Source organism: Sinocyclocheilus anshuiensis, unplaced genomic scaffold, assembly GCF_001515605.1.
Source record: "Sinocyclocheilus anshuiensis isolate Anshui unplaced genomic scaffold, SAMN03320099.WGS_v1.1 scaffold375, whole genome shotgun sequence".
Lineage (NCBI taxonomy): Eukaryota > Metazoa > Chordata > Actinopteri > Cypriniformes > Cyprinidae > Sinocyclocheilus > Sinocyclocheilus anshuiensis.
This window is the reverse complement of record NW_015549594.1, coordinates 167,329-192,760: the sequence shown is the minus strand read 5'-3', so window position 1 is coordinate 192,760 and position 25,432 is coordinate 167,329. Positions and strand designations below refer to the sequence as shown.

Below are 25,432 nucleotides of genomic sequence, written 5' to 3'. Positions count from 1 at the left end.
GGAAGATTGTACAACACTGAACCTACGGGCTCTGAACAAACAATATTCAATCCCTATAAACCCACTCTCATCACTCTAACCTCTCTCTCTCATGCAAATGGACACTCCATCAGCAGTGTTTCCTGTGAGACACAGGTTCATGAGCGGCAAGCAGGGCGAGCCCTCTAGTACTCAATTCTGTCTGAAATGGAAATCACTCTGTGAAAAAAATGCACCCGTCGCTGCATCAAATATTGCAGAAATTGCTTAGCTGGTTGTTATCTGTATTTCCTATTTGACATTTCAGAGAAACTATTGCTTTTTCCTCTTTCTGTCTCCAAAGGAACAGCATGGTAGCACAAACACTATGCAGTCTCCACTGAGATGTTATGTTTATCTGATTTAAAGCAATATCCCCCCCGCCCATTAGAACCAGTCTTACAGTGTATAAAAATAGCCCGCTCACTCTTCATATACCACGCCATAGTTGCCTTGTCCCATAAGCCCAATTGGCAATTGTGTGTTAGCTGTCATTAGGTTGAATACTGGGTAAGGTGGGGCGGAATGATGCAGAGGGCCAATATTGAGGTATGGACTTCTCCACTGCTCCAGGGCACACTGTCAGCAGCATTATTCTCCTCCTTCCTCGTGCACTTTAGTCGATTCCCTCACCCCGACTGCTGAACATGCTCTTCCGCTGCACATAATTAAAGACCCCAACTTCAATCTACCATTTACTGGGCATAAATTCACTCACTGGCCACAAAGTGTCCTGCAGCAATTTGCTAAACAAGGCGGCGTAGCTATTTGCATGCTTGTCCTATTGGCCATCATTGCATTCCTGTGTATTTTTAAAACAGGTTCAAACACAAACAAAGAAAAACAAGTAGAATAGAAAGCTAGAGTTTTTTTTTTTTTTTTTTTTTTAAAAAAAAAAAAAAAAAAAAAAAAAAAAAAAAAAACATTAAAAGGGCACTTGTAAAGCAAAGTGAAAAAAAAATTCTAAATTCACTGACTGGCCACAAAGTCTCTTGCAGCAATTTGTTAAACAAGGCGACGTAGCTATTTGCATGCTTGTCCTATTGGCCATCATTACATTTCTGTGTATTTTTTAAACAGGTTCAAACAAAAAACAAACAAAACAAAACAAAACAAAACAAAACAAAACAAAACAAAACAAAACAAAACAAAACATTAAAAGGGCACTGGTAAAGCAATATGTTTTAATTATAAACATATATAATTCCAAACAAATTAATTATATTTCATAACAATAAATTATTATTAAATGTAACTGTTAATATCAATAATAATAATAATAATAATAATAATACAGGTGCATCTCAATAAATTAGAATGTCGTGGTCATGGTAAGAACACAGTAATTTTTCATAAGAGGAACTTGAATAATTTGAAAAATAGAGAGGGTAAGAAATAGGAGACAGACACTAGTACAGGGGGTCTGGATTTCATTTGTGTTCAGCTCATCCAGTTAGCATCTGCTAGCCTTGGCTTAGCTCTCTCTTTGGCAAGCAGTCTGTCAGAACTATACAAGGGCCCCATGGCACACTGGGCAGAGAAGATAAAATGTGTGTCTGAGGGCCAGTTGGGCCATGAAGTGTGAACTGAAATGCACTGAAGAGGGTGTCAACAGAGTTTCTGAGTGTTCTCTCAACACAAAACAAGACCAAGTTTATGCAAATTTAAATAAATAGATAAATATACCTGTATTATAATTCACATATCTGAAACCTTGGAACATTTTGCAGAATCACAAACAGGAATAGCAGAGCTCACATTATATTCTTGCAACAAGACCATTACAGGCATAATGCATTATACAGTAATGGTACCACTACTTCATAGTGCAAGTCAGGAACTATTTCAGTTAGTTGGGCTGTGTCAGCAGGGTTGAAATTGGTCCCTACTGGCTTGCCTATATTAGGGCAAATGCCCACCTCAACTATGTGCCAAAATCAACTACCATGAGCCCTTGGCAGCGCATCACTTCGGATTGTTCCAGATGGAAAGTCTTTCCAATGTTTTCTTCCTTTCACAACAGAATGTCTAGTTTGATTGTTTCCCTTAGCAACTTGACATTTCATCCATATTATCTTTGTGAAGCATTCAGTCCTGAAACCCCAAAGAGAATACCATATTTTCACAAATGCAGTGCCAAGTGAACACCACAACACTGTTTTCTTTCTTATTTATCTTCGTACGTATACATATATCAGATTACTTTTCCACACTTGAAGATATATGTTACTGTAAAAGAAAAGAGGCGCTTCAAGGAGGCAAAAATATTTTTTTATATATATCTCAAGAAAGTATGGAATTCTAATTCTATTAACCCTCCTTCAGTTTGATCCATACTAAAACATCCACCTCCATAATGCTCTGTGTTGCATAACCAAAATAAAGTAAAAAAAAAAAAAAAACAGCGGTTGTGGTTGTTTTATAGTATGGATATGTCCTAATTTCTCTTTTCTTTTTTAAGTTTTGACTTTTAAAGCTGTTATCAATGGTTGCCCATGGGGGCAGAGGGTAAAGTGGCTTATGATGTATGGAGGCATGAAAGCCAGCTGCCAATATGCAAAATGGATTGGATGTCATTAACTTCTGAGGACTAGTGATGTGAGAACTGCCAGTACGAGCTGGGAAATGGTCCATCATTCAGCCGAGTGCTCTTCCACCCCCTCAAACATCATTGCATGCTGGTTTCGCCTTTGCATGCAGGGACCTCTTCGCTGTTTTGGCACGACGAGCAAAAAGAGAGTATAGAAACAAAGCTCTGATGAGTCTACCGCCTGTCTGGAGAATTAAATATTCGGGAGAATGCATGGAAAATAACACCCACCGATTAGTGGGTGTAATTGAATGTTAGCTGATCAGCAAACTGGAGGAGCGAAAAACTAAGATAAAACACTATAAACACAACTACAAAGACACACATTTACACACTTAGGACTAGTGCACTCACAAATTTTAATTCTGTTATTACTCTCTCACAAGTCCTTCCGTTTTGTTCTGTAAAACACAAAAATAGAAGTTTCCTTACAACAACAGTGATCACAACTGTCAAGCTCCAAAAATGAAAAAAAAAAGTAGTAGTCCCATGTGACTCTTGTGAATCAGTAATACCATAGTTTGAGTCATTAACAGACTGAAATCTCTATCATTTGAATTCATATGACACAAGTAGTATGCACTGCTTTAATAGTACTGTTATGCTGTTTTATGTCTTGACATGGTCGCTATGAACTATTGTTGTATGAAAAACCAATGCATGAAAATTCTAAATAACAGCAAATGGGTTTGGAATGACATGAGGATTAAAGGAGTAAATGATGACATTATTTTTCTTGGGTGAACTATCCCTTTAAGCATCAATGTTTTGGACTGATGAAAGCTTTTTTAGGGTTTCAGACACAATGGAATGGTTTTGGCATGAGGAGCTGTCTGTGGATCCTGTGGACTAAGTAGCATTAGCTGCTGGCCCTCTGGACCAATGCGCTTTAACAAGGTGTGTGTATTGATTCAAAATCATACTATTGCAGCTAAAAGACTTCCAGACCTGTGAATTATGAGTTAGATAGACATCCTGGACACGTGCATAGATTTAGAAAAGGTGCAAACATCAAACATCCATACACATGCATGCACAAATCTGGTACAACACGTGTTGTGCATAAAGCCACATGTATTTACAGCAGATTGTTTCAAAGAATAGTCTGGGTTCAATACAAGTTAAGCTCAACTGACAGCACTTATGGCATAATGGTGACTACAACAAAAGCTCATTTTGATTTTTCCTGCCCTTTTCTGGGTTACTATGAGGCACGTACAACAGAAATGAATGGGGCCAAACTGTAAACATTAAAATACTCACAGTTTCAATAGTATAGCCACAAGGCAAACATATTATGTGTGTTAACATGATTTTTGAAAAAAATTACTCACTATTTCTGTATATAGTTATATGCAATTTTAGAACCTAAAATTATCCCCCTGCCAAAAATCTTTACAGCTCAAATAACCCTAGTGAAAAATAAATATACGAAAATGAATTTTAAATACATTTATTTCATGCTAAGTACTCTACAAAGACATCTACATATTTATGTACTTGATAAAAAATGTCCTGCAATAGTACTTTTAGTATGGTATATTTTAGTATTTAGTATAGTTACTGGTATAGGCCTACTTAAAGTCTGCTAAATTGAAACAACAAATTTTGTACTTAATGCATTTTAAATGTGTGGACGTAGTGCTGAAATCCAACTAAAGATACACAAGTATATTTGATTGTTCTAAAGTGGAACTATTCCAAGTATACACTTTAGGTACACTTTAAATCTCTTGCATTTAAAGACCGATATTATTCAAAGATCATTCAATCCTCACTAGTGACATTAAAACACATTTTAGGCTTAATATTAAGTAATGTGCTTTGTGCACAAGTAGTACACCAAATAAAGTTTAATTATAATTTTTATATCAGTAAGCCTTCAGTGATATGTCAGTAAATATGACTTGAACTTTACTTAATATGACATAAATGTACTCTTCAATGTAAGGACCTCACCATAACCTTAATATTGAATTATTTATACACTATTTACAAAAAAAAGAGAAACCCAAAGCCCTAATTTGTTACCCATCACATACCATAGCCTACATGTCCACATTAATGGATTCCGGTTGATCTACAATGCATTCCATTTTTCTGATCTACAGTCACCAATATCTGTCACGTATCGAAATCTGTGTTAGCAGCTAAAGTGCTGTTCCATGATGCATGCTTCACAGCTCCTTCGGTCATTAATGTTCATTGACCCTGATGGAACGATCCCCATGCAACAGAAAAAGCATTTATCCATAAACCCTCTGAAAGCCGAAAGTGCTACGCCCTCCACTCATTACAGAGCGAGAAGCCAAATAACCACTTTATTCCACTGGTCAGCGTAACGATTTTTCTATGCCAGCACAATTGTTGTTTTATGTTCCAGGACAGCTAGCCAAATGCATTCACATGGTCTACTAGAAAAAAACAAACAAATGTAAAATAAATCCGCCCTTCCAGACTTGCAAATGCATTCATTCACACTATAACTACACTCTACACATTAACTGATGATATCTGAGATGCAAAGTGCTGTTGATAAACTGACCTCTCTTTGATGCTATTGCTGTTAACCCTGGAATGCCTGCGAGGGAGATGGAAGTACAGCATCACCTATACCTCATAAATATCAGCAGCCGCATCCTCCAGAGGAATTAGCTTTCCACTGCCAGTTTTCACTTGTGGGTATATAGTGATTTCACTGGAAAGCATGAGTGAAGAGTGGATGTTGTGCTTAGAGTGATCAAAACTGACCCGTTTAATCTTTCTAATCCATCTAGCCCTGTCAATCATCTTCTCTGACTTTCATACTTTTGACTTACGCAGTGTGCCTACGGTGCACCCCGCGCTTGGTTGCGTGAGAAATGAGATCTGTGGTGATAGAACTGATCACAGTGGCTTTAGGCTGCTTTATAGAAACGTACCACAGAACTGACACAGAAAAGAGTTCAGGTCAACTTTCTTAATACGTAATACGGACTGTGTGAAGCTCTGCCAAATTTCATATTCCCACAGCATTGCCAATGATAGTTTGCTCGATAGAAGTATTTCACCCCTGCAGCAGCTGTGCCAACAAATGATGTCAGAATTACATTCGGTGATTTACTCCGAGCTGTACCTTGGCAAACTGACTCCTTGGTCTCAGACGGACCGCCCACAGCCCAGTCACTGACCGTCTGATGCATATTGACACAAAGATGGGAAGCGTTGGCTGAAATGCCAGTTACAGTCTGAGAAAAACAACTCATAATTTTAGGTAGTTAAAATCAAGCGTAGCATTAGTTCTGGCAGGTCACGTTAGTCAAGCTCGCATCAGCTGACTTTCAGCTGATCCCCATCTACCTATGGGAATACTACACCTATCTAAGCATACATATATAAGGTCCCTCAGTATTATCAGCAGTTTTCGCATTGCTCAATAGCTAATTACCCTCCTCCATCCCCAACTCCTCCTCTGTCAGTCGGGATTCAGCCTTCTGATTCTCCTTTGAATCAGACTAATTCTAAAATGTGTACATAAAATTATTGAACTTTAACAATATCTGCAATACATTTATGTTGGTTCTGTTCTGTTTACCCTGGGGGGTTATTGCTGCTCCCATCCATGCTAGGCTGCATGGATGCGCAGGGAGTTCTTGCCCAGAACAGAACCATACCGCCAATCCAAACTGTATGCTAATTGTCAATCATCTTTGACGATAGTGGTACTGACAGAACTACAGTCAGTACTTAACAAAACCGGAGATTTTTAAACTGGATTTTATACAGTAAATCTAACATAACTCTAGATAATTGTAGGCAGAAAAAGTGTTAGCTTTTCCTTTAGTACTATGACAATTTTGGAAACCAAATATTTTAGAATATAACAGCATCATTTTAGTATTATTTATATACTATCATATTTAATAATGATATTAATGAACATTATTTTTTTATTATTATTTTAATTGTGTGCTATTGTGCTTATTTTGAGCTGTACGTTTTTTCATTTTCCATTTTTTCTTTTTCCATTTAAATTTATTATTTTATCATACAAAAATTTTATTTATATAGTAATTATATTTCAAACATTATAAATGGACAATAAATGGGCCATTACAATTTAGGAAGGGGATCCCTTGCAATAGAATCATCATTCATGCAGGTCATTGTTAGTCAGAATAAAATGCAATTAGGACCAGGCTTTATGCCGATAAAAGTTTAGCTGTGGGATACCAACTGTCTCTTAACAACACTAGTGTTACACTCCCAGATAAGCAAGGTGACAAATGTAGTCAGCGCAGCTGCTCCAACCACTTCAGGCCACTGCAATAGCCTCATAGACTAAAGCTGGGATAATAACATCAGCTCTTATTAAAGCTCCAAATGTAAATCCACATTAGACACCATAAATGTCCTGAAACACGACTGAATCCAAAAGCGTGACACAAACTTCAGAACACATATATCAAGAGTGATCAAAACTGATCAGACGCTTTCTTACTGTACACAATCTGTAGATTCTGTCTATCACTGACTATTTAGTGATGTGATTGCAAAATAAATAAATAAATAAGAAGAAGAACCTATATGACAAAGATGAAAAAATATATAAATTTAATAGCATAATGGCCTACATTCAAATATCCCCATATGGAATTGTGACACTAAAAGAGTTTGTACAACAAAAACATTTTTATACTTGCCCAGATGTTGTCTTAGATCATTAATAGGTGCACAGGGAAGTTTAGACAATAAGACTTGATAACAGAACAGGCAGGGGAGAAGTGTCTGTTGTTTCCTCTGATGATTGATTCATCAACTGATTCTTACTTTCATCTCTGAGCAATGTTGGAACTTTGTATTTCAGCAATTCTAATGTTACTGCCTCCTTAGGATAATTTGTTGTTATATTCCTCATTTGCAAGTCGCTTTGGATAAAAGTGTCTGCTAAATGAATAAATGCATATATAAATGATTGATGGTGCACAAGTTTCAATGCAAACGCTGGAATCAAACCCCACTGGCCTGAGCTAATGCATCACTGCCAAAAACCAGAATGGCATAGTGAATTTATATTTAATTTAATTATGTTTCTAAGTATTTACATAAATGCAATCACATTCCACTTTTCCAATCAAGTGTTGGGAAGTAACTAACAAAGTAGCATTTTTCAGTAATGGGATAGTAACTATCGCTGTTTTCTTATTTAGGATTGTTAATAGAAAGTTCAAAAGAACAATATTTATTTAAAATAGAAAACCATTATAAATATCCTTACTGTCACTTTTGATCTATTTAATTTGCCATCACTAAATAAAAGTATTAATTTCTTTTAAAATATATATATATTTGCATATTGTGTATACGTAAACATACATACAATTTGTATATTTTCCGTTTTCATTTTAGTTGCAAGTTTTAGTAATTTGATTATGTGCTTCATTAGTTTTTGTTTGTTAAATGTTTCTATGTAGATTTTTAATCATTTGTATTTCAGCTTTAATTTAAGTAATTTAGTACTTCAGCTTAAACTGATTTTGTTTCAGGTGATTTTTTATTTTAGGTTTTTAATCTAATAATTATATTTTATTATCTTTCAATTAATTAACTACTTTTTTGAAAAATAACTTTTACTTATTACAGTTCATACCATTACTTTGCTAATAATTTAACTATTTTAAATTATCAGCATCTTATGAATTTGTTTTACAGCTAAACAACACTGTGGAGTGTGGGGTTGGGATAAAATATAATTCAGATCCACTAAGTTTGAATAGAAATGCAGAATAGTTTTACTACACAGTAGTGGGCTATATTTTAAGAATAACCAAGTTTCTAAATACCACATATGTACGTTCACGTTAACAATCACTCTGTATAGTCACTTTGGGTTTTTAGCCCTCTGTGATTCTGATTCAATCAGTGAAAGCCCAATAAACAGGGTCATGGGTCAAATTCTTTCCAGAACAATCTTTAGGGGAGGTTTTATCTGCTGCTGGAGGGTAATGGACCTCTTACGGCTCTGTGGTAGATTTATTGACTATCTGAGGACCCCGATGCCCCTGATCAGTCTCTGCACACTACATCTGTCTTCACTCATTATCACACATGCATATGGAGCTTTGCAATCACCCTGTGTCTGCCAAAGTCCATTACCCACAAACCATGTACTCTGGCTCAATCACAAGTGAGATAACAGACGATTCGCATATACACACATGATCAATGACATACGTAAGGGATAAGCTGAGCGTGCTCACACACTTAAATGCAGTGTATATTGTTTTGTGTGCATGTCAACAGAATAGCTGAAGGTCAAAAGGTGTGTTTGTATTACCGTTTCACATCGATACCCTCTCTTTCCTTTCATCCTTTCCTCTTTCCATCTCCTCTTCCTAGATCAAGAGTTCATATGCTACAGAGACCACTCGGACAAAAAGCAGCATTCTACAAAATAGAATAGCGCTGTTTTCAGCGATTCAAGTATGTAACAGTACACTGAAAGTAAAATCATAATGCTTGAATTGAGAGAACGAGTACACTGATGTTATGACAGTCTCTACCCAAAGACATGACTCCGATTTAGCAGTGGTTATTTAAATGTGCAAAGCTTTCTAACACATTACGTTAAATTATGGCTGTGTTATCTGGGTGTGATAAACCAACCTGCATGTTTCCATAACTGAAAAAAAGAAGATTCATTTAGAGAGTGTTAAGATACTAATTACATTTGTTACAATTAATAAACAGCTACAATTTTCTGGTTGGCTGGACACAATTTAGTATTCCTCCATCGACAGAGGCACTGCTATGAATTTATGATGTGGAAGTTACTGTTGCTTAAATTAAGAAGACGAGAACACATTTTCTGGAAAGAACATTGAACTCTGAAAAATATGTAACAATTTTCATACCAATTCAATACATTGTATGATATAAAATTTCAAGACTTTCAACAGCAGGGTCCAAAAGGATGAGACCACTAGTAAAAATAAATCTTTTTTTTTTTAATTGAATGTAAATTTGAGTGTAAAGTACGGTGGCCCAGTAGTGCACAACACAACGAAATCTCCACAACACAATGGGAAAAAGATGCAACACAATGGAAACAAGCCACAACATAACGAAATGAGTACAACACAACAGAAACAAGCTGCAACAACAAGATGAGCACAACACAACTAATTTAGCACAACAAAGGAAACAAGCCACAACACAACAAAATTAGCACAACACAATGGAAGCAAGCCACAACACAAGGAAATTAGCACAACACAACGGAAACAAGCTGCAACACAACAGAAAGTCGCAACACAACTAAATTAGCACAACACAACAGAAACAACCCGCAACACAATGGAAACAGACTGGAAACAAGCTACAACACAACAGAATTAGTACAACACAACAGAAACAAGCTGCAACACAACAAAATTAGCACAGCACAACGGAAACAAGCCACAACACATTGAAAACAAATCGCAACTCAAAGGAAACAAGTCGCAACACAACGGAAACAAGACGCAACACAATGAAATTAGCACACCCCCACACCACAATGGGAAAAAGATGCAACACAATGAAAACAAGCCACAACATAACGAAATGAGTACAACACAACAGAAACAAGCTGCAACAACAAGATGAGCACAACACAACTAATTTAGCACAACAAAGGAAACAAGCCACAACACAACAAAATTAGCACAACACAATGGAAGCAAGCCACAACACAAGGAAATTAGCACAACACAACGGAAACCAGTCGCAACACAATGGAAACAAGCCACAACACAACGAAATTAGCACAACACAAAGGAAACAAGTTGCAACACAACAGAAACAAGTCGCAACACTTGAACCTTAAACCGCATAAACACATTGCATTACACCAAATACACAAAATAATGTTATTTTTAGCAACGTCATATAACCCCTTTAATTTATCATTTTGAGCAGGAGTCCAGGATTCATCTGGAAAACATTTTTAAAATGCACCTACTACGAAGAAGAGCAATAAGACGGCATTATAAAATGAAAAAGTGCGCTATTTTTATTTTGAATGGCGAAGACGTGCTCACCAACAGACATTCACAGGTTCATTTTGAAGTATTAGCAAAACAACAAAGCTAATGCTTTTCATGGAACTTACGTAATTACCCATTATACATTGTGATATAGCCTGGTTCGTTGGTCTGTTAGATCGGATTGCTTTCTCATTACAACCGAACCGCTCCAGAGTTCTTTTTCAATCGAGCCGAGACCACCTCGTTCAGGCGATCTCAGACCGATTGTTTTGGCACGGATCCGGGCGCAATTACCGTGTTCACATATGCCCAAACGAACCGAGCTAAGGGGGGAAACGCACCAGGTTCCGAAACAACAAGCCAGGTGTGAAAGCACCCTTAAAAACATTAAGAGCAAAAAGTTTCTTGCGATTCAATTAAAACTTCTGTTTAAACCAGTCTATGAAAGATCAGAAAGATCAGATATTTGCTTAATTGTTTAGTAACATAAATAGTTCAGAATCTGAAATATTTCTCGTTAATTTTACATCAAAATGTTATGTTTACATTTTGGTCTACCCTGAAAAAACCTTTTAGAGCTTTTTCGACCTGATGTAACCCAAATAAATTATTTTTGTTGGTATAAATTAATGTGTTTAGATTGATTTTGCAATATTAAATAATATATTTGACTTGAATTAAACCAGTTAATTTATAGTGGATGATACCACTTTTAGGTTACTTTTGTTTTCAGTGTAAAGGCCAGTTCAGACCAAGGACAACAACTATAATGTTAAAGATTTAGTTTTAAAAATTATTCTACACCACATCTATAATGATAACAGAACAGAGGAACGATATCATTGGAATCATTTTCAGAACTTTTTTTTTTCCAGCTAATGAATGATAAAAACATTTGCAGCCAATCAGAAACCATATTGCTTTGAAGAGCTTGAGCATTTAAAGCAGCAGCTGACAAAACTGAAGCCTGTGCTTATAATAAACAGAATGTTATCATGCATTTGCGTGGATGCTGATATAATTAGCATTATAGCTATCTTTATAGTTATATTTGTTGGTGTGTACAGTCCTGTTTAAATGTTTATTTCCAGGTTTGAATCAGATTTTCAATCCCAGATTTTCGTTGTTGTCTCAGACTTTTGGATCCAACTGTCTATTATACAAAATGGTTTTGAGCACGTCACGTTTTTCATGCGTTTCCCATTTAATTGACACAGTTGCCATGGTTTCATATTCAATATAGATGAGTTTTGCAGCCCAAACTATTGTGACATAAATTGTGTGCCTACACTACAACAAGCCTGCTTTTCAATTAACAACAAATTTTTCTCCTCCAGGAAGATGTTTATTATCACTATTTTTTCAGGAAACGTCCAACATAGGCGCAAATATTAATAAGGCCGAGATAAAACATTTAGATCACACATTTTTCCTAATGCGGTCACCCCTCCAAACACTTGAGGACCTGTGGCATATATAATCATGATTTGTGCACTTGTGGTAATTGGTTACCCATATGAGGTGACCATGGCAACGATGCTGGAATGTGTCCTGTGTGCGTTGTCCTCTGTGTGTTCAGTGTTTCTAAAGCTCATCCTCTCATTAGTAGTGAGAATGTTTTATAGGTGTGTGGGAGGTCTGTTTGCACTGGGACACGCTTTCCCCTCAATTACCAAATGAGTTTGCACAGGTTCTGGCAAGAAACTCCTGAAAACTCTGCAAGGACCCGGCAGTAAGTGTGCCAGGACGTATTTAAGGATGAGGCATGGAACTAATAGTATTAGAGCAATATGCAGATGTGTTTTTATGGAGCAGTGTTAATCTAATAAGCAGCCAGGGTAATTATCTTGAGTGCAAGTAGGTGTGTGTGTGTGTGTGAACGGTGTTTTAAAGTGTGATGAATAAACGATTACACCAGTATAAGGCTGAAATGTGTTTATGGTGATTCAACAGCTGGACAGTCCACCCAAAAATAAAAAAAATTCTGTCATCATTTACTCTCATTTTGGTTGTTCCAAACCAGTATGAGTTTCTTTCTTCTGTTGAGCACAAAAGAAGATATTTGGAAGAATGTTGGTAACCAAACAGTTGACAGTATGATTTCAGTAGTATGGAAAAAAATACTACTGAAGTCAATGGCTACCGTCAACTGTTTGATCACCAGCATTCTTCAAAATATCTTCTTTTGTGCTCAACAGAAGAAAGAAACTCATACAGGTTTGGCACAAGTGGAGGATGCATAGATGACAGAATTTTCATTTTTAGGCAAACTATCGCTTTAAGAGTTCACCGATTCCCATGTGCGCAGATCTTCGCAATTGCACAGTATAAACTAGTTGAGCTGTGGAACTTGAGTATGGTTTTGATGGAAAAGTTGCTGTTTTTAATTATCTAGCACATAGTAAATAAGACATTGAGGAGTCTTAATTATCCATATGTTATTGTGCCTAATTCTGAAATAAACGCCAGTGATTGTGGCTGTTTGCTTTGACTCCTCATGTGAATATTTTCCCTCTGTTGCCATTGGAGAACATCTGCTTATATTATTTCGCAGACAGTGCAACTTATTAATTCGCCATAATGTCGTAACACCTGCTGTAAAAGAAGCTTGCAGAATTTGAAAGTCACACACATGTACAGTATGTAAATTTACATACAGTAGATGTATATTAGTGCATGATATTGTTTGCTAGACCATCACACGCACATACATAGAGAGACATTTAAAACCCCTCTGTGACAAGGTATTGTTGAAATTGCTTTCACATTAATGCTCTTTCACACCCGCATAATTGTTTCACTGATTAACTTGCCATGCTTGCATGTTTTAATTAAAAACATTTTCAGGATTTATGCCTTTTCATCTATTTATCTCCCATCATACAAAATGGTCACCTGGGGCATATTTTTGGTGAATTAAATGCGGTTTAATTATTTTCATGGGGTGAAATTGCTCATAAACATTAATACTTGGAGGTTTGTGGAGCTCAACCTTACTAAAAGTTTCTTGCATGCTTCTTTTTTGTTGCTTTGTCTATGCCACTCACATTCTGGCATATCGAATGCAGTAAACAAGACAGATGCAATAACCGTGATGCAAGAATTGCAAGATAGAAATGCTCTTGTTTCAAAGGTTGGCTCTCTTTATGTGGAAAAACATTACACCCCTAGGTCTCACTCTTTGGTTATTTCTTTTGAAAGTGTGGGAAATGTAGTTTGGGTCAGTTGGCCTCTGTTTAAATGTGGTGGAAACTGCTGTCCTTACGGCTATCAGCGAAGTAAAACTCAAAACAAACAATAAATGCACAAGTGAAATCAGACAAATGTTATGAGCATCGATGCATGATGGGTTATTAGTAGTGGTTGCAAATCAAAGTATTAATATTACTATTCTTCATACTACTACAATTTCCAAGCAAAATGTTAAGTAATTAATGCCACACAAATCATGTGGCTTAATGAGAAAAGATATGGTATGCAAATGGTAGCAAATTCTGCATTAAAAAATAATAATAAAAGCTGTTTATTTGAACTTTCTCTCATAGATTGTCTATAAAAAATACCTTTTGAAAAATAATGTTTAACTATATTCAAATAAAAAAAACTTTGATTCAAAATCAAAATTGTAATGATATTTTACAATCTTACTGTTTTTACTGTATTTTTGGCCAAATAAATGCAGCCTTAGTGAGCATAAGAGACTTCTTTCAACTTTTGAACGGAAGTGTACCTATCTAGTCATATAACGAATATTTTCCTCTCATATAATAAGGAATCTTAATTAAAATGATTTGCAGCAGCAGTGGTAGGAAATTCACAGTATTGATTTTCGCTTACGTTTGTATTTCTGTAATGGGGCTGCAGGCACACATGATGGTAAGAGTAAGGCAGGAGGTGGGGATTGCGGAGTAGGTGTACCCGAGTTCAATAGGACAGCCGGCCTTATGGTTATGTCAGTGCACCTGCTTCCTCTGCACACTTAGGCTCAGTAAACGTCCACAGCTGGACCACACAACATTTCTTGCTTTACTTTGAATAATGGATGAGAACACAGAATACTGGAGAACCAACCTAAATCATCAACAGGTCTTCCTTGTTCTCAGACTTTCTATAAAATTGACAATATTGGGTTTTTGAGAGCGTTGAGAGCCATGTAAACAGATGTTAAATCTACTTTAAACCAGGAAGAGTTTAAAGCGGCTATGTGAATGATTTCATTTGGGCCTTTTTATATGTAAAGAGTAGAACAGCAGCTGAATTTCTGCCATATTAGGCATCTATTGGCTTTTTTCAAAGCGACTGTTGTGCCACTTTTGGATAACTGCCTTTGATGGCTCAGAGGGTGATTCTGCACCTGTGGGATCTAAGTGAAATTGAGTGGTTCTCAACATGAATCATCTTCCATGGTCACACATATACAGAAAGAGTGTGAATGATAGAACTTAGATGCTTCGGAAGAATCACACACTATTCTTTAGAATTTGGTGAGGAATTATGTGATGCAAGTATGTGTTCACTGTGTTCAGTGTCCATTGTGTTTATGATTTTTTTGTTTGATTGTTTATTTGGTGTTTTTTACACCTTACAGGAAGTACTGTAGAAGTGTCATCTGAATTGAAATGCTAAGGAATTTACTGAATTGCAATTCAAAGAAATGCATCCTGGGAAATTATAGTGTTCTACTAATTTCTAACCATTTTAAACACCTATCTATATCATCGGCCTATTGTTCTTTCTGTCTGTAAGGCCTTTAAACTTTATAATTTTCAAATGAGGCATTGTCAAGCCAACATTTTAACTTTTTTTTAATTAGCTAAACAGTTAATTAAACAGTTAATTTCTTTGAATTTCAGTTCATTTTAATTCTACTTCCTAGATTACAAAACCCTCGTGTAATGGTTACAAGCTCAGGGATGAAAATATAAGAAGGTTACTGGTTTAATCCATGCAAAGTGTGACCTACAGTGGGGAAAATAATTATTTGATCCCCTGCTGATTTTATAAGTTTGACCACTTACAAAAAAATTAAGGGTCTATAATTTTTATGGTAGGTTTATTTTAACGGATAGAGACAGAATATCAACAAAAAAATCCAGAAAAAACACATTATATAAAGGTTATAAATTGACTTGCATTTCAGTAAGTAAAATAAGTATTTGATCCCCTACCAAGCAGCACGAATTATGGCTCCCACAGATTGGTTACGTGCCCAAGTGGAACACAGATTAGTCCTGTCACTTTAAGAAATTACTCCTAATGTCATCTTGTTATGAGTATAAAAGAAACCAGTCCATAGAATGTGTATCTTCCATTCAAACCTCTCCCACCACCATGGGCAAGACCAAAGAGCTGTCAAAGGACGTCAGAGACAAGATTGTAGACTTGCACAAGGCTGGAATGGGCTACAAGACCATCAGCAAGAAGCTTTTTGAGAAGGAGACAACTGTTGGTGTGAATATTCGGAAATGGAAGAAATACAAAATAACCATCAATCGCCCTCTGTCTGGTGCTCCGTGGAAGATCTCGCCTTATGAGGAAAAGGATGGTCATGATAAAGGTGAGGGATCAACCCCGAACTACACAGGAGGAGCTTGTTAATGATCTTAAGGCAGTTGGGACAACAGTCGCCAAGCAAACCACTGGTAACAAACTACGTTGCAATGAGTTGAAATCATGCCGTGCCTGCAAGGTCCCCCTGCTCAAGAAGACTCACTGAAATGCAAATCAATTTATAACCTTTGTACAGTGTTTTTTTTTCTGGATTTTTTTGCTTGATATTCTCTCTATCCGTTAAAATAAACCTACCATAAAAATTACAGACCCTTCATTTCTTTGTAAGTGGGCAAACTTACAAAATCAGTAGGGGATCAAATAATTATTTTCCCCACTGTATAAGTCATTACCATTGTGTCCTTAAAGGGATATTTCACCCAAAAATTAAAAAAAATGCTGTCATCACTCACCCATGTCATTCCAAACCTGTATGACTTTCTTTTTTCTGTGGAACACAAAAGAAGATATTCTGAAGAATGCAGGTAACCACATAAGAAAGAAAGACATACAGGTTTGGGATGACGTGAGGGTGAGTAAATAATGACTAATTTTCATTTTTAGGTGAACTATCTCTTTAAGAAAATAACTTAATCAGGTTGTTTCAAAGGAAAGCACCAATAAGTCTACTACTTTGGATGAAAGTGCCAAATAAATAACAATCTACTTTAAACACATTTTACACACAAGTTATATTAACAGCCACATACAACAAAGCAACAGCCTCAGCAGAGCTTCCGAGATGCTTCATAAAGTACAGTACATTAAAACCACAGAAGCTGCAGGTGCGTTATTCTACGAAAATAATGAAGTGTGATGAACAAGCATAGCAGGTTACCAAAATACTAGCAGGTGCACAGCATGAGTCATAGGCTCTTTTATAAACATTGTTAAGAACGTTGAAAAATTCAGAGCAATTTTGAGAGCAATTATCATGATATTCAAGAAGAGCTATCCCAAATTTCCTGGAGCTTTATTGTATTGTTTCATGTAAAACCCTATGCAGATATTTAACAAATAACTTACTCACACCATATACAGCTGCAATCTCCACCTGCCAAAAATAATAATAAATAAAATCCCTATCAAGACAGTATTAAAGTAGTGATGTGCAAAAATACATGTCTTTTGGGCAAGTTAATAGATATAAAATGTAGATAGATAGAAATAACTGCTTTTGTGTTCCACAGGGGGAAAAAAGTCACAGATTTGTAACAATATGAGGATGAGTACATTTTAATTTTTAGGTCATCTAGTTCTAAGGACAAAATCTGCAAGAAAATTACAGCCTCCTTGAGCAATTCACTGTTCTCAGGGCTTGTTTATCCCTCATAATCACAAAAAGCTGCGGTATCAGCATGTCCTCAAGCCAGTTTCTTAAAACCACTACATAATCATTATTTGATCAATTAGATCTAAAGCCTTCAGGTGAACCTCAGGCCCTGCAATGCTGATTTCCGAACAAGTGTGCTCTGCAGAACACTCCTGTATGCAAGTGTTGTGGCCATGTGATGTGTTCTTGGTGTCCCTATTGCCCTATGCTAAATTCTAGATACTCGCAGATAGCGCCTGCCTTCTCTCCTGAGCGAGAAGGGTAAATATAAAGACACCTAAATTATGCAAGGCGCGCATGAAAATGTCAGGGCTAAATTCAGTATTTCTTCCATTGTCTCCTGGCATTTCAATGTTTTATGTATTTTATAATTAGGTAGAGGCTCCAGAGGGAATAGAGAGCAATAAGACCGTGCATTGCTATAGCTGTCTGGGGTGTCACAGTCTCAGACCCTGGTTTTTTTTAAAGGCAAATTTTAAATGTGAAGTCAGTCAAGGTATTTGAGAATAAAAGGTTGACCATCTAGCTGAAAGTTGGCCAGTTTCAACTGTGGCAATGATAGCATGCGATTGATTTAGCATTAGAATGTCATCTAAGCCATGCTACTAAAGTGACAAGAAGGATATGGCATAAGTCATAAGAAGATGGAGGGAAATAAGTAAATATATAAACTAATATATACTGTATATACACAGACAGACAGACAGACAGACAGACAGACAGATAGACAGACAGACAGACAGATAGACAGACGATAGATAGATAGATAGATAGATAGATAGATAGACAGACAGACGTCAACACCAGTGAGAGAGAGGAAAAGGAAAAAAGTGAGCCTCGCGTGACTTTCAAAGTTTTCTCTATCGGCTCTCATTCTGGGAAAAAAAAACGTGTGTGTCTGTTTGTGTGTGCGCAAGGGTCTGTTTGAGCACAGGATGAAAGTGGGACAGAACCATTGAAGTCTGTTTGCTGACATGGTCCACTTTAACCCGCATGTTGAGATTGACTTTACATTCATTTTGTTTGGGATCTCAGAGTCCAATGCCATATGTGCAAAATACAAATGGAATAATAATTCTGAAATCATTCATTTTTTACTTTAATTTCCATTTAAATTAACATCAAATTATATTAGAATAAAATTCTTAAAAATATAAAAAAAATATTAAAAAATACAAATCGATAGATCGATAGATGGATGGATGGATGGTTGGATGGATAGATAGATAGATAGATAGATAGATAGATAGATAGATAGATAGATAGATAGACTTTATCAAACAAACCAAATTTAGAATTGACATGCAATGGCTAAAATCACATAAACACTTTTATCACCAACAATATTTGTGCAAAGTGCATAATTAGCAAGCATAAAACATTTTGGAAGTTGCAGTCAAAAATGAGCAGAGCATTCTATGAATGATAAAGGCCTGACCAAATTTTTGATGAAGCTGTTACTCTAATTTTGACAAATAGCATGGCATTTACCTGTCTGAGGGAGCAGTTAAAACTAGACCTGAGTAAAAATGCATGCCGTGATGAATGTGCTCTGTGTACAGATGTTGTTCATCATGTACCAATCTTATTTGCTCGCACTGTTAATTTAATTTATTATGTTTTGTCTCTTATATTTGCTTACCTGGTTTGGCATTTGCCATTTTTAACAGTAATGTACAGTAAAATGTGGGCGTATTCTTAGTGTAAAATACATTCGATTTTATTCTGTTGCTCTTCTAATACACTCTACATTTAAAGGTTTATCAATTTAATGAAAGAAATTAATTAAAAAAATAAAAATAAATTGAATCTCCTGCAATTTGAATAATCAAAGTAATTATAGCATAACCAATTTAATATTTTTTTAATTGACTGACAACCCTAATATTAAGTAGTAAAAGTAATATTAGCAATAAACACATAGCAATAAAATAATAATAATATTGTATTTTCCTTTACAGAAGCTGCAAGAGTTGGCCACATTATTACAAGAATAAAAAGAAGAAAATGAACTGGAAAAGAAAGACAATGGGATAAATTGATAGAAAGAACAAAGAAACAAAATGATAAAAAATATAAAAAAAGCCAAAAAAGAAATGCAATAGCACAGAATTAGATATATCAAGATAAGGCCATGAGAGGATTGCAGAGTATAAAACAAAGGAGATGAGAGAAAGAAACAAAATGAAGAGTAGAAGATATATATTTTGCCGGAGGAATGGGCATAATTAGATTTTGTATATTAGAACTACACGACTGAGTAAGGAAATACGATGTTCTTTTAGTTTGCAATAGGGGGAAAACATGGGGAAATCATCTGGGTGACCTGATGGCCGTTCCTAGTTTAATTAATTGTGCTGAAGAAAGCTATGCTGGGTAAATGGAACTTATTACTGTACATACGAGGTCCTATATACACTCTGTTCGTCTCTAATTGCCTTTTTAAAAAAACTACCAATACTCCCTTGTTGCAGTTAGAAGCGAGCACAACGTAGTTCATACATCACTAGGAATCCAAACCCGCATTTAGTCCTTTAGAAAATTCATTTTCAGCCCATATTTGAAGAAGAAATATAAAGGAATGTCAGGGAATGGAACTAATCATTTGATATTGTATGCACCGGTGCATGAAGGCATCACCTCCCACAATGCCAGTGTCTACCTGCGCTTTACATAATCAATGTAAACTCATTAATATAAGCGTCCTTAGTGACTCTTGGTTTTTTTGACATGCATGTCAAGCATTATTTTCAAGGTTGCGTTTTTCCCCAATGCTGCTGGAAATAATTGTTTATGACTTAAAGACCAAATGCTCATCTGCTCAACAACAGGAAATTAAAGGAAATGTGGCATATATTGCATGCCATTAAAACGTTTTTGTTTTAGTTTTTTTGGTCCATTGTATCATATGCGTATGATACAGCCAGCTGTGTTCGCTATACTTCACTGTGGTCTCTTTTTAAAAGACTACACTTTTTGCTTTAGGATCCTAAATTGAACATACACAAAAAATTAATTATGTCAATGTTCATCATCAAAGCCTTAATGTTCATCTTCTCTTCCTGTGTGTTCAGGTCAAAGGGATTGGCAGAAGAATGCTGGCGCCAGGTGCCCAGGGGCAGGATGGCGTTGTGTTGGCAGAGAGCTACGGTTGTTAGATGGTTCCTCTTGATGCTCCTGTGGCACTGGGCACCTCTGGGCCCACTGAGCTGGTTTCTGGCTCTGGCTGAGCGTCTTGACCAGAAGACCTCACCGTTCTCTTCTATCTCTGGCCGGAGCAGCGGCCAGCTGGACTGGCTCCTGTCTGATAAAGGGCCCTTCCATCGCTGTCCAGAATACACCGAGTTCAAAGAACGCTTCCAACAAGGCTTCTCCACACGCTACAAAATCTACAGGTTTGTGCTGTGATGATTATATGTGACCCTGGACCACAAAACCAGTCATAAGGCAAAATTTTTTGAAATTGAGATTTATACAGATTCACTACTGGCGTACTGTTTCTTGGCTTTCTAGGGCAATAGTGATGAACATCAGCAGAACAGTTCTTTAGTCTTTTACACTACCATTCAAAAGTTTTGGGTTGACAATCTTTTTAATGTTTTTGAACACTGGAACTCTTATGCATTAACATTTATTTGATAAAAAAAAATACAGTAAAACATAATATTGTGAAATATTATGATTTTAAAAACCGTTTTCTTAAAAATAAGATTTTCTTTTGACAAAGAATTAGTTGCAGGGAAAGTATTTGTGTGTAAATTGCAGTGGTGCATAAATGATTCATAAATGTACAAATCAAACTTACTCAGAATCCAGACCATTTCTGACACAGATTTCCATTTTCCATTAACTGTTTTCCATTACTTCTCTGCATGTGGGGAGAGAAAATCATGCAAAACAGTGAGATTGCTCATATCAATGTTAGCTTACAGAATCAGGAAGAAAAAATCAACAGAACATGGTAAAACAGGTTAAATGCACTTGACTACACTCTTAGTTGTAGATGAAAACTTCATAAAGCTAGAAAAACTTTGTGAATGAAAGGTGTATGGATTTGGCAGCAACCAGTAGTGCCTTCTGCAGAATAGTGTGGGTACAGATTTCATGCAGACAAACTGACCTTTCGTCAGTCATGTGACAGATCAAATAAACCACAGTGAGAAGTCCTGACAACAACATAGCAGTAGAAAATTAAAAAATACTGATGGCTCAGTTGTGATGAGGCATGGATCTGTTTAATCTGATGCAGCCCATGGTGTTGATATTGTTGGTGAGTGGACAGGTGCAGTCTCGTGACAGAAAAGGGCCATCGCGCATACAGCAAAGACTCCATCCACTCTGATGCTGCCTGCAGTTACTAAAACATCCAAGACAATGGAACGACACAATGTTTACATAGTTTACATTGTCCATTTGCAATGATCCATAAATGATGATGCCCTTCCAAGGGATCCCCTTCTTAAAATATAAAGACAGCAATATCATTATTTACATGTATACTGTGGAAAAATAAAAACAGGGGTGCGGGAAGATGCTTTCGGTTGGGGGTGCTGTGTGGGTCCGTGTTGGGGGGGGTTTGGGCGCTAGCGTCACGTGTTCATGAGGATTAGGCTAATAATCCCATATAGAAAACATCACAAGTAAAATTAATCATGTTTATAAAGATAAACATGGGTTTATTATAGCCCACTTACAATTTACATTTCAGAGATCATTACAAATAAATTATTAAATGCTAAAACTGAATAAATTTAAATGAACAAACTTGGCGTTGCATTTGCAACCATGTGAAAACAGGGGGTGCTGCAGCCCCCTCAGCACCCCTACTTCCCGCGTCCCTGAATAAAAATGATGTGTAGAAAAACATACATTGCTGCTGTTCAAGAGTTTGTGGTCAGTAATATTTATTACCACTACTTCAATAATAAAATAATTATTTTATTCAACAAGGATGCATTAAATTGCTCAAAAGTGACAGTAAAGGCATTTATAATGTTATACAAAATATTTCAAATAAATATTGTTCTTTTAAACTTTATATTCATCCAAAAATCCTGAAAAAAAATGGTTTCAACAAAATAGCAGCACATCTGTGTTCAGCGCTGATAATACTAATAAATGTTTCTTGAGCACCAAAGCAGCATATTAGAATGATTTTTGACTGTATTTTGTATTTTTGACTGCATAATTGACATCTTTCTAATTATTTTCATTTCCATTTTTTAATTACCAACCCAAAACTTTTGAATGGTAATGTAAAATTATGGCTGTCAATAAATTATTTGTTTTCATAAATATATTCATTCAACTATTTTTCACAGTTCGAAAACCCCTGCACCACACTACACTATCTAGTGTGGTCTCATTTTCTCTGTTCCCTGGGATTCAAACCTGTGACCTTGGCGTTGACATCGCCATGCACAGCAACACTCATCATTATTCTGAAAAGTGCAACACATCAGTAGCAACACGGTGGTGATTATTCAGCTGTTGACCTGTTTTAATTACATGCACCCGCCATCATTCATTCAGTACAGTGCACTTTAAATATTGATCGCTACACATTCATTCCACACCATGTCAAAGACACACACACAACAGGAAGGAAAGGTGTGTTTGGTGCATTACTGTCTGTGGCTGATCTCAGATCCACCAGGGGAGTTTGGCCTTTTTGCCTGCTTCCTTTGTCCCCTGCTGGTGCGTAGCCGACTCTGTCCAACTCTCTCCGCTCGCCGAATTCAGAACCCAGCAGCTGGGCAGAGAAAGGCCCACGGAACTGTGATGGACTCAGTGAGGGGGAGACGAGCTTCTGCCAGCGCGGTTTGAAAGGCTGTCCTGCAAGCCAAAGAGTCTGTGTGGGTGTTTGGGTGTAGGCGAGTCTTCTGTATGTGCCTCACAGTTCAGAGGCATTGTGTAAACAGCATCACTGACCTCACACTGCAAAGACGGGGGCTTCAGCTAGTCACTGCATTCGCCCTTTTTGATATGATAACAGATCAGGATTTCCAGAAAGAGAAACTGGGTTGCACATCACAAGAGGAGAACACCAGCAGGCACTGTACCTTTTACTGCTTCCTTGGGCACAGCTCCCCTCTGGGGGTTAACATTGCACCAAAGGATCCCCGGCAGAGTTAATTCCATGGTCTTTAGTCATACTGCCAGCTCCGATGGGGAATTTTCTGTTGTGAATGGAGAGATATGTGTGCTTGCATTAGTTTTCTTTGTTCCGAGGCTTTAGCAGCAGTTGACATTTACATTCACAAGTTATTCGAAATGGAAGCATCTGTGAGCTCAATAAAAGTAAATACCCGATCAAAACACAGGTATGTTTAAAAGAGAGAACTTGCATAAGTAAGGTTTTCAGTTTCAGTCATTGTAGAAATGCTTTATTACTCATTTAGCATGGTTAATTTATGGTAATACTTGACAATTATGTTCGTTAACATTAGTTCATTCATTATGTATCATGAACTAACAATGAAAAATACAGCATTTATTAGTCTAGGTTCATTCTGATTTCTACATATACTAATGCATTTTGTATAAATGTAAATAAGTTGTATAAATTAGCATGAGTTCATGGGTTATGAATGAACATGAATGACTAACAAGGAATATTATGTTTAGAAATGAACATTAATTTAGATTAATGAATGGTGTAAAGTTCCTATTACCCACTGCATTAACAAATTGAACCTGTTGTTCAATGTTACCTAATTTACTCTAAAAGCATAATTGTCCAGTATGTGGATTACTGAATATTTGGCTGTCCATGTGATGATCATGTAAATGAGTCTACATAATTTTTTTTATAAATTATTCATATACTTTTTAAATTAATTATTTCTATTATTTTATTTATTATAATTTATTTAAAAATTTTCAGTACTATCTATTTATCTGTAAAACCTTTCTTGACAAGGAAAAAAATATAAAATACCATTAAAAGATTTGGAATAAGGAATACTACTACAAGAAACATATTTATGATGATGGAAGAACCATGACGCACTACCCTACCCATGTGGATCCTTGGGATGATGTAGTAGCTCCCATTCGTGCTATTATCTGTAGACCATCACACCAATGGTGCTGCACAAGGTGACGGCAGAGACGACCAGCGGGGAGCTGCTCCGTAGGGATTTAGTAACCTGGTAGCAGCTGGTTTCCAAAGGCAACGAGTATCTGCAAAAGAAATCAAACACGAAGATGTGTGTAAGCTATACGCAATTGAGACATAATGTAATTTAATGTTTTAATGGGAAACGCAAGAGATGAATTGTGTCATGCAGGTGACACTGGTCCACAATGTAGAATTAATAAGCCAAATGGATGGAAAACTCGGAGATGCTTGTGTGGAATTATAATGGGGGAGAAGCCATACAGGGGTTTGAAAAGAATCGCTTTTGTGTTCCGTTGACTTGATGTAATTTACCACTTCAATCACTCACCAAAGGATATTTCAGAAGCATTTGATAAACATTGCCTGAGCTTCCACAGATTGAGTCAAATTTCATTCTTTATGTTGATGTTTGCAGTGCAGAGTTTTTGCTGAGCAGTTTCATTTTGTTTTTGCATTGTGTAGTTCTGGGTTTTGCTGAAAGCATGATTTTTTTCATTTCTTATTTGCTTAACTTTGGCAACTAATCCTTCTTTAAAAATCTATAGTTAAAGCTGCTTTCATAATACAATGCAGCCCCTGGTGGGAGGGTTTCCTAATCTTATTTTCTAGATGATGCCCTCAAAAAAAGCAGCATGTGCCAATGTTTTAGTTCACTAAACAGAAGCCTTTTAAGTTTTGCATGAAACAGAGGGTTTAAAGAGAAAAATAAAAAAGAGAGCAAAGACAGAATGGGACATTCAGACAGATTGTGACATTTTAAGCTTTTAGCTGGATAGGTGAACAAACTGTTTAGAGTGATTCATTCACCATCT

The 25,432-nt window shown here is 36.4% G+C and overlaps 1 protein-coding gene and 1 long non-coding RNA gene across 2 annotated transcripts in view; one reads left to right on the top strand and one right to left on the bottom strand.

Annotated features, from left to right (window-relative positions):
• Positions 1 to 25,432, top strand: part of LOC107658350 (BMP/retinoic acid-inducible neural-specific protein 3-like) — a 93,533-nt gene that overhangs the window by 14,032 nt on the left and 54,069 nt on the right. Inside the window, exon 2 of the mRNA XM_016446852.1 lies at positions 20,572 to 20,892. Within this exon, the coding sequence (XP_016302338.1) occupies positions 20,621 to 20,892 (272 nt within the window). The 5' untranslated portion in view covers positions 20,572 to 20,620. The remainder of the gene's footprint in view (positions 1 to 20,571; positions 20,893 to 25,432) is intronic.
• LOC107658352 (uncharacterized) lies at positions 23,250 to 24,568 on the bottom strand. Its single transcript, XR_001630777.1, has 4 exons — positions 24,518 to 24,568; positions 23,560 to 23,676; positions 23,429 to 23,473; positions 23,250 to 23,332 (listed from the first exon to the last, which is right to left on the bottom strand). It is a non-coding gene; the product is annotated as an uncharacterized LOC107658352 (long non-coding RNA).